Below are 16,399 nucleotides of genomic sequence, written 5' to 3' on the forward strand. Positions count from 1 at the left end.
TATTGCAGAGTATTGGCAAGTATTGGCAGAGTATGGGCGAGGATTGCAGAGTATTGGCAGAGTATGGACGAGTATTAGCAGAGTATTGGCAAGTATTGGCAAGTATTGGCAGAGTATGGGCGAGGATTGCAGAGTATTGGCAGAGTATGGGTGAGTATTGCAGCATATTGGCGAGTATTGGCAGAGTATTGAGTATTGGCAGAGTATTGAGTATTGGCAGAGTATGGGTGAGTATTGCAGCATATTGGCGAGTATTGGCAGAGTATTGAGTATTGGCAGAGTATTGAGTATTGGCAGAGTATGGGTGAGTATTGCAGATTATTGCAGAGTACTGCAGAGTATTGGCACTGAGAAGCACTGTGGGCACTACAGATCCAGCCCACAGCGCCGCTACAAACGATCTCTCCCCTCTCCCCTCGCACTGTACAGGTACAGAGAAGGGAGTGATCACGTGGTAAATGGCCGCTACCAGCAGACATTTACAGTGATTCGTGATGCGCCGGGTCTTCTGGACCCGGTGGACGCCCTCCCAAAATACGCCGCCCGTGCTGTGGCCGTCTTTTGGCTACGGCCCGGTGGACAGGTGGTTAAAGAGGTGGAGATCTACCTGTACAACATGGGAGAAGATCACCGGGCACAATCGGACGGCAAGCACGGGTTTAAATCAGGTGGTGAGAAGGCGACATATTGTCTCCTCACCACCTGTCATACACACTCAGAACGCTTTTCAGAGGAGCAGCGGTGCCTGCTTCACTTGTGAATGAGTTGCATTCGGCAGCGGCCCCTTTGATGCTCATTCACACGTAAAAGTTGGCGGTGGCAAAACCCCCCTTGGTTGAGTTGTAATTTTACCGCCCCCAATCAAAGGCGTACGTGAGGTGCAACAGGAATTAAGCCCCCCCCCCCGTTGCTTTTTACCACCTGCCAATCACACCCAATTAAATTAGGCCACTCTGCAGCTAAAGAGGGTGCGGTTGGGGAAGGGGTGATAAAAACACATCTTAATTATGGTGTTTTATCACCCTCCACACTGCAATATATAAATAAACCCTTACTGTTCTGAGCCCTTTTATAAGGTTTCTTTCATACTAATGTGCTGCGGTTTACCTGCACCGCCGGGGCAGCGCAGTGCATCTGCAACCTTCCTGGGTTAGCTGCACTTTGCCATAGACTTCTATTCTATCCCGCGGGTGTGGTGCACTTTCTGAATGCGCACCGAAACTCAGAAAGTGCAGCAAACCCCGAAGGATATAATAGAAGTCTATGGCTAAGTGCAGCAAATCTGCAGGAAAGCTGCAGGTACAGTGCGCCCGAGGTGCGGGTAAGGCGCAGCAGATCAAGGTGAAAGCAGCCCTATGTTATTATACTCAGTGTATTGCTTCACACTGACCTGAAGATCTGAATAAATGAAATACTTGTATAGCGCACAATGCGAACTGAATCGCCTCTAGGCGCTGTGGCGAGCTTTGATCATCTGCTAAAAGAGGAAGGTCTTGAGTTTTTTCCTAAAAGCCAGGTGATTTTCTTCCAGGCGGATGTTGATTGGTAGAGCATTCCATAGCCGAGGCCCTTGGACAGGGAATCTCCGATCCCCCTTGGATTTATACCGGGCTTTGGGCACGAGGAGGAGGTTTTTGTTGGCTGATGGAAGACTGCGGTTTGGTGTGTAATGATTTATTTTCTCCATTAGGTATTGCGGAGCTTCTCTATGCACGCCTTTGTGGGTGAGGCACAGGGTCTTGAACGTGATCCGATTTTTTACGGTTAGCCAATGTAAGCTCCTCAGTGAAGGAGAGATGGATTCCCAGGGTTTTTTTCCTGTTATCAGCCTTGCCGCCGTGTTTTGGATCAGTTGTAATCGCGCAAGTTGATATTGTGGTAATCCTATGTAAAGCGAGTTTGCGTAGTCCAGTCGTGAATTAATGATTGTTCCAACTACCACTGCTTTGTCATTCTTTGGGATAAAAGGGAGGAGTCTGCGGAGCATGCGCAGCAGATGGTGAGATCCACTGACTACAGATCCTATTTGCGCATCCATTGACATTTGTGCGTCTAAAATAACCCCGAGACTCTTCGCTTTGGTCTTTGGGGAGATAGTCTGCCCAAAGACGGTTGGTGGAGACCAGGAGGTTTTGGTTGCGGGCTTATGATTTGGGTGTAAGATAAGAAGCTCTGTCTTTGATTGGTTCAGCTGGAGGGAGTTGGTGGTCCTCCAGTCCTCTATTGATTTGAGGCAGTTTTCAAGTTGTTGTTGGTGATCTTTTTTTCCATTGATCCGGAAATAAAGTTGCGTGTCGTCAGCGTAAGAGTGGAAGCCGAGATCTGAGCATCTGATGATTTAAAGGAGTGGGCGAATGTAAATGTTGAAGAGAACGGGTGACAATGGAGAGCCTTGAGGGACTCCGCAGGTGACTGCCCGAGTTTCGGAGAGGAATTTTCCTAGTTTCACTGTCTGTGACCGATTTCCTAGGAAGGACGTGAACCATTGGAGATCTATGTCTTGGACTCCGGCTACTTCTGTGAGGCGGACGAGTAGAGTATTGTGATCTACTGTATCAAACGCTGCACTTAGGTCTAGCAGTACGAGGAGACACGGCTCTCCGTCATCTGCCGCTTCGAGGGCGTCATCCCAAATCTTGAGGAGAGCTGTTTCTGTTCCATGACCCGGGCGGAAGCCTGATTGCAGCGGGTCCAGGAGTTTGTGAGTATCCAGGTGAAGTTGTAGCTGATGTACTACAGCTTTCTCCATGATCTTAGAAATGGTGTTGAGGCTTGTAATCGGCCTACGGTTGTTTGGATCCTGAGGGTCCAGGTTTGGTTTCTTGAGTAGAGGTTTGACGATGCCTTGTTTGAGGATGCTGGGAACAATCCCTTCGTGGAATGATCGGTTTATGAGGTGGGTTATGGTTGGAGCCACGATGTCGGAGCATTCTTTCAGTAGTTTTGTGGGGATGATGTCAATAGGTGAGGTACTGTCACGCAGTTTATTAATGATGTTTTTTGCGGTGTCTACGGTAATTGGGGATAGTGAAAATTTTGGCGGTTGCGGTATGTTGGTGCGGACATCCTCTTTATGTATTTGCTGGCTGAGGTTGGATGTTTTCTTCTGACAAATTGTTTCCCTGATGGTTTTGACTTTATCGATGAAAAAATCTGACAGTTTGTCACAGTAATCCTGGGATTCGCTTTCTGGGGGTTCTAGGCACACCGGATTCATTGATTGATTAACCAGTTTAAACAGTTCCCGTGGTTGGTTTGCGGCCGTTGAGATTGTATATGAGAAGTGATCCTTTTTGGCTTTGAAGATCTGAACAACCCTGTGGGGTGAATTGGGAGGCAGATGGTGAGCCAGATCTTTTTTTGGTGCCCAACATGTGAGCCAGGTCTTCTCACTCATCCAACAGCAGTACCTGACCTGACAACTGGGCACAAATTCCCACAGACACCCTCCAAAACCTTGTGTTAATTCTTCCCAGAAGAGTCGAGGATGATGTAGACACAAGGGGGAGGGGCAACTTTATATCACTGGCCATGGAGGGGGGTTAAAGCGGAGCAATTTTAGTGTGAACCCCCCCCCCCCCCCCCGATGTCACATTTGGCACCTTTCGGGGGGGGGGGGGTTCAGATACCTGTCTAATACACCTATTTTCACCCACTTCCGGGCATAGACTCTATGCCTCTTTCTGTCCTGCCGTGCCATCTGCTGGGCCACACACGGGTCCCAGAGACAGCGCGGACCATTCGGATTCCTCCGCACGACTCGCGCATGCGCAGTAGGGAACCGGGAAGTGAAGCCGCAAGGCTTAATTTCCTGATTCCCTTACCGAAGATGGGGGTGGCAGCACCCGAGGACCAAGGGAGGGTTTGGTCTCGGGTGCCGACATCGCTGGACCCTGGGACAGATAAGTGTCCTTATTTTAAAAGTCAGCAGCTGCAGTATTTGTAGCTGCTGACTTTAAAAAAAAGATTTTTTTTTTGCGGGACTCCCGCTCTAAATCCTTATTATTGGCCATAGTTTTGGCTCGAGACGTCCACCGAGCTCATATAGGTGTGATGGTTGGGCGTCCGCTGGCAGACCATTGTGTGTGTGTGTGTGTATATATATATATATACAGTGACGAGCCAAGTGACCCTCCTGGTGTATTTGTGGAGGTTTTCTTGCTGGTCTCTGTAGTTCCTCCATCGGACCCCCGGGGACCAGCCTGGCTGAGATATGGAGATGGTGGAGGATGATTGGTTTAGTGTGCGCGGATTTCTGCATTGGCCTCCAGCTATACATAGAACTGCAAACAGTCCGGATGTTCTCTAACAAACTTCACATTGTCCGACCCCCCCCAACCCCCCACCCCCCGAAACACCCCCCAGCCCCCGATAGGGGTAGTAAAGTTAAATAACTCATCCTAATGGGAGTGTAAACAAGTCATGTCGTCCTACCAAACATTGTACCAGCTTTGTCCTCATCCCAGAGCCCCACAGTCCTCTACACTCATTGTGGTCCCAACAATTCACCAGACCCTCTACTTCTATCCTGCCTCTTTCACTTCTCTCCAAGTCTCTTCTCCTTCCCTTCTATCCCAGTCTCTTCTCCTTCCATCATTCTCTCCCAGTCTCTCTTCTCTTTCCCTTCTCTCCCAGTCTCTCTTCTCTTTCCCTTCTATCCAAGTCTCTTCTCCTTCTCTTCTCTCACAGTCTCTCTTCTCTTTCTCTTCTCTCGCAGTCTCTCTTCTCTCTCAGTCTATCTTCTCCTTCCCTTCTCTCCCAGTCTCGTCTCCCTCGCTTCTCTCCCAATCTCTTCTGCTTCCCTTCACTCCCAATCTCTTCTCCTTCCCTTCTCTCCTAGTCTCTTCTCTTTCCCTTCTCTCCTAGTCTCTTCTCCTTCCCTTCTCTCCCATTCTCTTTTCCTTCCCTTCTCCTCTCCCAGTCTCTTCTCCTTCCCTTCTCTCCCAGTCTCTTCTCATTCCCTTCTCTCCCAGTCTCTTCTCATTCTCTTCTCTCCCATTCTCTTTTCCTTCCCTTCTCCTCTCCCAGTCTCTTCTCCTTCCCTTCTCTCCCAGTCTCTTCTCATTCCCTTCTCTCCCAGTCTCTTCTCATTCTCTTCTCTCCCATTCTCTTCTCCTTCTCTTCTCTTCCAGTCTCTCTTCTCTTTCCCTTCTCTCCCAGTCTCTTCTCCTTCTCTTCTCTCCCAGTCTCTCTTCTCCTTCCCTTCTCTCCCAGTCTCTTCTCCTTCCCTTCTCTCCCAGTCTCTTCTCTTTCCCTTCTCTCCCAGTCTCTTCTCCTTCTCTTCTCTCCCAGTCTCTCTTCTCTTTCCCTTCTCTCCCAGTCTCTTCTCTTTCCCTTCTCTCCCAGTCTCGTCTCCTTTGCTTCTCTCCCAGTCTCTCCTCATTCTCTTCTCTCCCATTCTCTTCTCTTTCCCTTCTCCCCCAGTCTCTTCTCCTTCCCTTCTCCCCCAGTCTCTTCTCCTTACCTTCTCTCTCAATCTCTTCTAATTCTCTTCTCTCCCAGTCTTTCTTCTCCTTCCCTTCTCCCCCAGTCTATTCTCCTTCCCTTCTCTCTCAGTCTCTTCTTCTTCTCTTCTCTCCCAGTCTCTTCTCCTTCCCTTCTCTCCCAGTCTCGTCTCCTTCCCTTCTCTCCCAGTCTCGTCTTCTTCCCTTCTCTCCCAGTCTCATCTCCTTCCCTTCTCTCCCAGTCTCGTCTCCTTCGCTTATCTCCCAATCTCTTCTCCTTCGCTTCTCTCCCAGTCTCTTCTCCTTCCCTTCTCTCCCAGTCTCTTCTCCTTCCCTTCTCTCCCAGTCTCTTATCATTCTCTTCTCTCCCATTCTCTTCTCCTTCTCTTCTCTCCCAGTCTCTCTTCTCCTTCCCTTCTCTCCCAGTCTCTTCTAATTCTCTTCTCTCCCAGTCTCTTCTCCTTCCCTTCTCTCCCAGTCTTGTCTCCTTCGCTTCTCTCCGAATCTCTTCTCCTTCCCTTCTCTCCCAGTCTCTTCTCTTTCCCTTCTCTCCCAATCTCTTCTCCTTCCCTTCTCTCTCAATCTCTTCTCTTTCCCTTCTCTCCCAGTCTCTTCTCTTTCCCTTCTCTCCCAGTCTCTTCTCCTTCCCTTCTCTCCCAATCTCTTCTCCTTCCCTTCTCTCCCAGTCTCTTCTCTTTCCCCTGGTTGGGGGTTAAGCGATTCAGAATTCACATGAATGGTTCTCAGAATGAATTTGCAGCATTTTCCTAGAAGAAGCCCTGAAACCTGACACTGCGGAGGTCTGTAGTGACGGTTCCCGTATACAGGGGCTCCTGTACAGGTAATCCCTTCCCCCACCATGGGCTTCTCAGACCACACACAGCCTGTGCGCCCAGTTCCCATTATATGGAATGAAATCCGGAGGAACCGCTCACTGGAAACCCAGCATGTCCTACCCACTGTAAGGACCATGGGCCTCCTCTCCTGGACTTAAATGGCTTCCTCTAATTTCCCCCGCACACTGTGAGCTTCTCACAATGTGCATCAGAAGCTGCAGCCAGTCAGAGCCCCACCTCATTTCCTGGCAGGAGAACATCCAGCATCATCTAGCCCTTCATTCCCCTGTCTGACTTTCCCTGGCCACGCCCCTTTCATTCATTGGATTTCAGTTCCTGCAATCGTGCAGGCTCAGCAACACATGTGGTGGGCGTTACCTATGCAAATTCAGCTTGCCTAGGAACGCCCACTCCTCCAGACTGACACCCACTCATCAACCAACTGTGATAATTGGCTAAAGTGCCAGCTGAGCCCTCTGCTCCTCCCACAATGCACTGAACAAAAAAGGGTGGGGCTTCAGGTATATGATGACAGCTGAGCCCTCTGCTCCTCCCACAATGCACTGAACAAAACTCCTCCCACAATGCACTGGGAAAAAAAAGGTGGGGCTTCAGGTATAAGATGACAGCTGAGTCCTCTGCTCCTCCCACAATGCACTGAACAAAACTCCTCCCACAATGCACTGAAAAAAAAAGGTGGGGCTTCAGGTATAAGATGACAGCTGAGTCCTCTGCTCCTCCCACAATGCATTGAAAAAAAAGGGTGGGGCTTCAGGTATAAGAGAACAGCTGAGAACTCTGCTCCTCCCACAATGCATTGAAAAAAAAAGGGTGGGGCTTCAGGTATAAGATGACAGCTGAGTCCTCTGCTCCTCCCACAATGCATTGAAAAAAGGAGGCGGAGCTTCAAATATAAGATGACAGCTGAGCCCTCCGCTCCTCCCACAATACACTGAAAAAATAAGGCGTGGCTTTAAGTATAGAGTCCTCTGTTCTGGGGTCACTTCTGGATTTTTTTCAATAACATTTGAAGTGTGGCCCCACTCAGCGACCAGACCGGTCCCTGGCTCCACCCATAATATTCATTGGATGTGGGCGTCACCTATGCAAATACAGCCTGCCTAGGAACGCCCACTCCCCCCAGACTAAACACCCACCCATCAACGCTAAAGTGCCAGCTGAGCCCTCTGCTCCTCCCACAATGCACTGAGAAAAGGGGGCGGGGCTTCCCGTATAGAATGACAGCCAAGCCTTCTGTACCTCCCACACTGAGGACAGGAGGCGGAGCTTCATCATTTCACGCTTTTCTCTCCCGCCCCTTTCATTCATAGTTACATAGTAGGTGAGGTTGAAAAAAAAGTCCATCATGTCCGACACGTGTGTGTGGATTGGATTTTACTTTCAATCATGGAAGCTCAACACCACATCTGGGCGTTACCTATGCAAATACAGCCTGCCTAGCAACGCCCACTCCTTCAGACCGACCCCGCCCATCAAGGCGTTTTGATATTTGCATAGGTCCTTCAGGACTGAGGAGTACTGAGGCAGGGCCCTTTGATGTTGTCAAGAAGCTCTATTCCGCCCCCTGCTGGCTCCACCCACCAGCTATGATCTGCCTGCATTGCATAGAGAAGCACAGAGACCCGGTGATGACATCACCAGGACTATAATATAGCATGCAATGTAAATGCAAAGATTTAATTATATAAATGCAATTATCACATCGATGGAGGAGGGAGGGGCTGTGGATTCTGAACTCTCATGGACCCGCTTCATCTTCACGCTCTAATTCTTCCTTCTTCTTTCACACTCTGTAGAGAAGGATAGAGATCTGTCTGAGAATTCGCTGGACTGACGTTTGTTTTGTCTGCTGACCGATGGGAGCCGCGTCCTCCATGGACACAGACCCCGTCTGTGTGGATTCCAGACCCGTGTGCAGGAAATGACTGGCTGGGGGGATGGAATCTCCAATTAATGAGCCAATTCTTTACCGCAACTCCTGAAAAAAATAAAATAAACCCCAAATGTTGGCTACTTAAAGCAGAACTCCAGACAGAAACATTCCCGCCACTTACCGGGGTGGGGGGGGGGGGCGACTGGGCAGCTCAATAGCCGTAAATAATATAAATGTATTTCATGTGCATCGAACGTCTTTACAATCCCAAAATTCCAGGAGCATCAAAGCCAACGCAGGTTTACACTTCATTTCCTTCACCACTTGCTGGCCCCGCCTTCTCTAACACTTGTTATTCACATACATCATTTTTTTTTTTTTCGCTTGAAAATTACTCAGAACTCCCAGACATTTTTAGCAGAGACCCTAGAGAATAAAATGGCATTTTTTTGCTTTTTGTCACCGTTTTTGCACAGCAGTTTTTCAATTGCAATTTTTGGGAAAAAAAAAAGACACTTTAACTGCTTGACGCCCGCCCCGCCCTCAAATGACCAGCAAAGGCCCCCGCGGCGCTGCAATCGGCATTGCTAGGACACGGCAAAGATAAAGAGGCATGTCCGTGGCTCTTTAACCATGCGATTGGCTGTGTCCAATCACAGCCGGTCACATGTAAACCTGGAGATGCCGGTAATTGTCTCTCCTCACCTCACTTTGACAGAGTGTGTGGTGATAAGAGCTGCTCAGCGGCATCTCCACACAGGGGGAGGACATCTAGGAATGTAATCAGGGCACTAATTACAATAAAGCAATACAGTGTCACCAATCAGTGCCCACAATCGCCCACCTATGCCAGCAATCAGTGGCCACCGGTGGCAGCAATCAGTGCCCACCACTGCCCAAAAGTGCCACCAATCAGTGCCCATTAGCAATGCCAGTCAGTGCTGGCAATCAGTGCCGCCTATCTGTGCTGCCCATCACTGCTGTCAATCAATGCCCATCAGTGCCCATCTGTACCGCCTATCCGTGCTGCCTATCAGTGCCCATCAGTGCAACCTAACAGTGCTCATCAGTGCCGCTTATCAGTGTCCATAAGTGCAGCATATTATTGCCTCCTCATCAGTGCTACCTCATCAGTGCCCATAAGTGCCGCCTCATCAGTGCCCATCAGTGCTGCCTCATCAGTGTTCACCAGGGCTGGACTGGGACGAAAATTTGGCCCTGGACTTCATCCAGACTGGCCCACTTTAATTTTGCAAACACGCAAAAAACAGTAGATAAACTGTACGCAATTGCGCAAAAAAGCCCCCAGAGAGCCCCCCTTACATCAGGGTCCCCATATAGCCTTCCCCTTACATCAGGGTCCCCATATAGCCTTCCCCTTACATCAGGGTCCCCAGAGAGCCCCCCACTTACATCAGGGTCCCCAGAGAGCCTCCCCCTTACATCAGGGTCCCCATATAGCCTTCCCCTTACATCAGGGTCCCCAGAGAGCCTTCCCCTTACATCAGGGTCCCCAGAGAGCCTCCCCCTTACATCAGGGTCCCCATATAGCCTTCCCCTTACATCAGGGTCCCCATATAGCCTCCCCCTTACATCAGGGTCCCCAGAGAGCCTCCCCTTACATCAGGGTCCCCATATAGCCTTCCCCTTACATCAGGGTCCCCATATAGCCTTCCCCTTACATCAGGGTCCCCAGAGAGCCTCCCCTTACATCAGGGTCCCCATATAGCCTTCCCCTTACATCAGGGTCCCCATATAGCCTTCCCCTTACATCAGGGTCCCCAGAGAGCCCCTCTTACATCAGAGTCCCCAGAGATCATCCGCCTTACATCAGGGTCCCTAGAGAGCCAACCCCTTACATCCGGGTCCCCACAGAGCCCCCCCCCTTTACATCCGGGTCCCCAAAGAGCCCCCCCTTACATCCGGGTCTCCACAGAGCCCCCCCTTACATCAGGGTCACCAGAAAGATGGCAGGTAGTAGGCCGGGACCCTGTGGTTGGGGACTCCTGGACTGACTCGGGGCTATGGGCCCCAGATTCGGGGGCTATAGCTCCAAAAGTCCCCCCCAGCGATGCCACTGGCTGTCTCTGAAACCGGCCCACTGAGCTATCGGCCCACCGGGAAACTCCCTATAGTCCCTATGGCTAGTACATGCCTGGTGTTCACCAATGAAGGTGAAAAATTTACTGACAGAAAAAAAGTAAAAAACATTTTTTTTAACATTTTTGGTCTTTTTTTTTTTTGTAAAAAATAATTAACCCAACAGTGATATTTTTTTTTTGTATAATATGAAAGATGATGTTACACCGAGTACATAGATACCTAACATGTCATGCTTTAAAGTTGCGCGCGCTCGTGGTATGGCGCCAAATTACATTACTTAAAGTGAAGGTAACCTTCCGTCTTTTGCTTTTTCCCCATAGGTACTCTTATAATAAGTTTTACCTATACTGTAAGTAGTGTAAATATCTCCTAAATGTGCACCGTTTAGGAGATATTTAGTGTACGTGCAGCTAGTGACATCACTGGCTCATGCGCTCTGAAGGAATGGCCATCCGTGCCGTTTCTTCAGAGCCCCGTGCGGTGAACGGCGACGCGCATGCGCGGGAGTGACGTCATCGGGGCTCCAGGCAGTCACAGAGCTGGAATCCGCAAACCGGGTAAAGATGAGAGCGCCTGCAGCCGCGATGCATGCTAGCACATTATACCTTTACCTAGTAGGTACAAAAAAAAAAAACTGTCCAGCGGTTTATAAATCTCCACAGGCGATGCTTTAAAAATTTCTACAGCTTACCGGTTTAGATTTACAGAGGAGGTCTAGTGCTAGAATTAATGATCTCGGGCTGATGTAACCTCACACGTGTGGTGCGAATACTGTTTACACATGTGGCAAAGGTATGCTCACACACATACCTTTGTATGCGTGTGAGCATGTGGGGATGGGGGGCGCATTTAAAAAAAAAAAAAAAAGTTTTATTTTTTATTTTTACACTATCTCTTGAAAAAAAAAAATGTGATTACATTCCTTTTGCAATAGCAATAAAAGTGAACATCCCTTGCGATAACAATACAGTACAATACGGTACTCTTTGTGGAGAGATCTGGGGTCTAAAAGACCCCAAATCTCTCCTTTACCCTTAAAAAGCAAAAGATCAAAAAAAAAAATGTTGATCCTTTGCTTTAAAATGGAAAAAAATGGCCTTGTTTACATGTGGCCAGAACCGGAAGTGACATCACTCCAGTCCTCCTAGACCATAGAGATGAAAAAAATGGCTTTATTTACATGTGGCCGGAAGTGACATCATGACATCACTCCAGTCCTCCTAGACCAGTGATGGTGAACCTTGGCACCCCAGATGTTTTGGAACTACATTTCCCATGATGCTCAACTACATTGCAGAGGGCATGAGCATCATGGGAAATGCAGTTCCAAAACATCTGGAGTGCCAAGGTTTGCCATCACTATCCTAGACCATAGAGATGAAAAAATTGCTTTATTTACATGTGGCTAGAACTGGAAGTGACATCATGACGTCAATCTGGTCCTCCTAGACCATAGAGATGAAAAAAGGGCCTTGTTTACATGTGGCCAGACCCGGAAGTGACATTGTGACGTCACTCTGGTCCTCCTAGACCAGTGATGGCGAACCTTGGCACTCCTGATGTTTTGAAACTACATTTCCCATGATGCTCCACTACACTGCAGAGTGCATAAGCATCATGGGAAATGTAGTTCCAAAACATCTGGGGTGCCAAGGTTCGCCATCACTGTCCTAGACTATAGAGATGAAAAAATTGCCTTGTTTACATGTGGCCAGAACCGGAAGTGACATCATGACGTCATTCCGGTCCTCCTAGACCAGGGATCTCAAACTGGTGGCCCTCCAGCTGTTGCAAAACTACAAGTCCCATCATGCCTCTGCCTGTTGGGAGTCAGGCTTGTAACTGTCAGCCTTGCAATGCCTCATGGGACTTGTAGTTTCGCCACAGCTGGAGGGCCACCAGTTTGAGACCTCTGTCCTAGACCATAGAGATGAAAAAATGGCCTTGTTTACATGTGGCCAGAACCGGAAGTGACATTGTGACGTCACTCTGGTCCTCCTAGACCATAGAGATGAAAAAATTTCTTTATTTACATGTGGCCAGAACCGGAAGTGACATCATGACATCATTCCGGTCCTCCTAGACCATAGAGATAAAAAAATGGCCTTGTTTACATGTGGCCAGAAGTGACATCATGACGTCACTCCGGTCCCCCTACATCATAGACATTATTTACATGTGGACAGATGTCAAGATGTCGCTCTGGTCCTCCTAGACCATAGAGATGAGCAGAGGCCATCGCTCCTTCACTCATTTCTGTGCGTAGCTGCCGCCAGCGCCAGATCAGTTTTTTGGGGGTCCCAATCCGCCAGGTAAGCCCGAAAACCACAGAAAGACCAAAAACCACGCCGCTTCTAAAAGTGACCCAGCGGCGAATTCGCTGCTTGGGCCACTTTTAGGAGAAAGGCCGGCGCCTGAAGGGAAGAATGATACCAGGGTAATGGTGGCATCTAGCTTCAGCCATAACTCTGGTATTTAACATCAAAGTAATGATGAATTTTGCCAGTTAGGTGGTCAGCAAGTGGTTATTAAAGCAGCCACAGCCTGAGTAGAAAAGCCTGTCCCCTTCCAGCATGCTGCAGAGAAGGACCCTTCCCCCCCGCTATGTGGAAGCAGAGGTCTGCCTGCAGAGATGTGTATTTTTTTGGTTTCTCCGCCAAGTACTAAGTCATGTTTTGCTTGGGGATCAAATACTTATTTTACTCACTGTATAAACATCCTCTTCTTATAATTGTTGGATTTCTGATTTTTCCTTCTTGGTGTTGCAGGTTGAGGTTCTGCTGGAGCTGTGCAGAGAGATTCGATCCAGCAGCCCTTCCTCCCTACAGAGACCCCCCCGCAGCTGCTCCATCCTGGCCGACCCCCCGGTGATCAAGGAGATGGTGACGCAGGAGATCCGAATGTTACTGCTGAGTGTGAGGAGCAAAGCGAGACGTCAGGGACTGTGAGTCTCCCCCTCCCCCCCCCCCGCTTCTTGTATTAGAGGACGAACATTACAGGTGGCGATCGCCCCGATCACATCCACCTGGCAGGTTTTCAGGCTGAGCGGGAGCTCAGTGTTTGGCCCCTTTCACACTGGGGGGCTTTGCAGGCGCTAAAGTGCTAAAAATATCACCTGCAAAGCGCCCTGAAAGAGCCGCTCAGTGACCTCCAATGTGAAAGCCCTGAGGGCTCTCACACTGGAGCGGTGCGCTTGCAGGACGGACAAAAAAGCCCTGCAAGCCGCATCTTTGGAGTGCTGTATTTACCGCTCCTAAAGCGCCCCTTCCCATTGAAAACAATGGGGCAGCGCTGCAAACCCGCCTGAAAAGTGCCGATGCAGCGGCGCTTTGCGGGCGGTTTTAACCCTTTTTTGGCCCGCTAGCGGTCGATCAGCCCTGCTAAGCTAAAACTACGGTAAAGTGACACTAAATATAGCGGCGCTGAGCGCCCCAGTGTGAAAGGGGCCTTAGTCTGTAGGGAGGGGGATGGAAACAGACGTGCATCTGTATGCATCCCACTACTTCCCACTCTGTCTAGATCCAATAAAAGTCTGCATCCATTTCCATTTTTTAGAACCTCAATGCATCAGAACAGTGACTTCTGCTCCACTGTTCACTGACCACCAACGATGGGGCACTATTCCTCCACTGACACCAATGACGGGGCACTATTCCTCCCACTGATACCAACGATGGGGCACTATTCCTCCCACTGATACCAATGATGGGGCACTATTCCTCCCACTGATACCAACGATGGGGCACTATTCCTCCCACTGACACCAATGATGGGGCACTATTCCTCCCACTGACACCAATGATGGGGCACTATTCCTCCCACTGATACCAACGATGGGGCACTATTCCTCCCACTGACACCAATGACGGGGCACTATTCCTCCCACTGATACCAACGATGGGGCACTATTCCTCCACTGACACCAATGACGGGGCACTATTCCTCCCACTGATACCAACGATGGGGCACTATTCCTCCCACTGATACCAATGATGGGGCACTATTCCTCCCACTGATACCAACGATAGGGCACTATTCCTCCCACTGATACCAACGATGGGGCACTATTCCTCCCACTGACACCAATGATGGGGCACTATTCCTCCCACTGACACCAATGATGGGGCACTATTCCTCCCACTGATACCAACGATGGGGCACTATTCCTCCCACTGACACCAATGACGGGGCACTATTCCTCCCACTGATACCAACGATGGGGCACTATTCCTCCCACTGACACCAATGATGGGGCACTATTCCTCCCACTGACACCAATGATGGGGCACTATTCCTCCTACTGACACCAATAATGGGGCACTATTCCTCCCACTGATACCAACGATGGGGCACTATTCCTCCCACTGACACCTGCTTGGTGATGGTGTAATGTATGGGGCCCTGGTAGTTGCCTGTTTGGTGATTGTGTTATGATTGTGGTCCTGGATGTTGCCTGTTTAGTGATGTAATGGATGGGGTACTGGTAGTTGCCAGTTTTGTGATGGTGTAATGACTGGGGTCCTAGTAGTCCCCTGTTTGGTGATGGTGTTATGACTGGGGCCCTGGCAATTGCCATTTTTGTGATGGTGTTATTGCCGGGGCACTGGCAGTTGCCTGTTTGGTGATGGTGTGTTGGCTGGGACCCTGGATGTTGCCTGTTTGGTGATGGTGTTATGCCTGGGGTCCTGGATGTTGCCTGTTTGGTGATGGTGTGTTGGCTGGGACCCTGGATGTTGCCTGTTTGGTGATGGTGTTATGCCTGGGGTCCTGGATGTTGCCTGTTTGGTGATGGTGTGTTGGCTGGGACCCTGGCAGTTGCCTGTTTGGTGATGGTGTTATGCCTGGGGTCCTGGATGTTGCCTGTTGGGTGATGGTGTAATGGCTGAGTGTCTTAGGATAGTAATGGGACCTGCACTGTCCGTGCGTCACTCTGGGACCACTGTTCCACAGACGGCCTGAATACAGCCCAGGCTCTCCCCCATCTGGATTGTTCTCTGGTTAATCCCACCTGACCCGACCTATTCAGCATCTCCAGAACAACTTCATGTGTCCGAGGAGAATTTTCCGGAGAGGGTCTGTAAATGCTGCCCACCTCCAATACAATGGGCCTCTAATTGGCGATTTCATAGCAACTGGGCTGCCTTGTGAGGCATGCAATGCAAGCCGGAGGGGGCCGCTTTGTTGGCAGAACAATAGAGCCATTCCTGTGTGTGTCTCCCGCAGTGTCAGCCCATCCATCCCTTGTCTGCTATGCCCCCAGCACAGATAGAGGGCCACCTTCTATTGTCTCTGCTCTTGTAACTGGCTGGGTGACGTACTTCACCCAAATTCCTAACATCACACAGCTGGGTGCTGACACTCCCCCCCCCCGGTGATGGATTACTACCAGCTACTCATATATTTTAACCTCCAATCAGAATAAGAAGGAGAAATGTACAGAAGTGTGAAAATGTTGAAGAAGACTTCCACCAGACTTCCACCGGACTTCCACCGGACTTCCACCGGACTTCCACCGGACTTCCACCGGACTTCCACCGGACTTCCACCGGACTTCCACCAGACTTCCACCACACTTCCACCGGACTTCCACCACCGGACTTCCACCACACTTCCACCACACTTCCACCAGACTTCCACCGGACTTCCACCAAGCTCTCCATGTTCATATAGTGAGATGTGACCTCCCAGACTTTGCAGAAATCTGACAACACTTTTTATTATATGGAAAATGTTGTGAAATCTTCATGTGTGAGGAGCACAGACCAGGCCGGATGTATGGCTCTGGTGCTCTGTGTCTGATACGTTGTAGAAGAGAACTCTCTATTCTAACGGTTGTAGATCGCTGACGTAACCCACAGTCCTAAACTGACAACATCTGCAGAGGTTTGCCGATGGCCGGATTGGGAAATGTCTGTGACAGAACCTGGCCAAGCATTTTTGGGGGATGATACGATTGGCTGTAATGAGCTGATTGCAGTTGTTTTTCCCAAGATAAGGGATTTTTTGGGTTCTTCTCCATTCCTCCTCTGTAGGCATGAACATCTTCGTTCATGGGATGTCCCAACTCTACAATGATCTTCATTACTTGAGGGGCCAGATTGCGTGTACATGGCTGGCCACCA

At 49.6% G+C, this 16,399-nt stretch overlaps 1 protein-coding gene and 1 long non-coding RNA gene across 3 annotated transcripts in view; one reads left to right on the top strand and one right to left on the bottom strand.

Moving 5' to 3' along the window:
* Nucleotides 1-16,399, top strand: part of CCDC24 (coiled-coil domain containing 24) — a 96,228-nt gene that overhangs the window by 9,071 nt on the left and 70,758 nt on the right. For both annotated transcript variants that reach the window (XM_077450741.1, XM_077450740.1), the window contains exon 3: nt 13,046-13,221. In XM_077450741.1, coding sequence (XP_077306867.1) covers nt 13,046-13,221 — 176 coding nt within the window. The remainder of the gene's footprint in view (nt 1-13,045; nt 13,222-16,399) is intronic.
* Nucleotides 7,965-15,915, bottom strand: LOC143926736 (uncharacterized). The gene is made up of 2 exons (XR_013262143.1): nt 15,685-15,915; nt 7,965-8,279 (listed from the first exon to the last, which is right to left on the bottom strand). It is a non-coding gene; the product is annotated as an uncharacterized LOC143926736 (long non-coding RNA).

This window comes from Lithobates pipiens, unplaced genomic scaffold (genome assembly GCF_037356315.1).
Source record: "Lithobates pipiens isolate NorthernLeopardFrog02 unplaced genomic scaffold, aLitPip1_a1.2 Scaffold_23, whole genome shotgun sequence".
Taxonomy (NCBI): domain Eukaryota; kingdom Metazoa; phylum Chordata; class Amphibia; order Anura; family Ranidae; genus Lithobates; species Lithobates pipiens.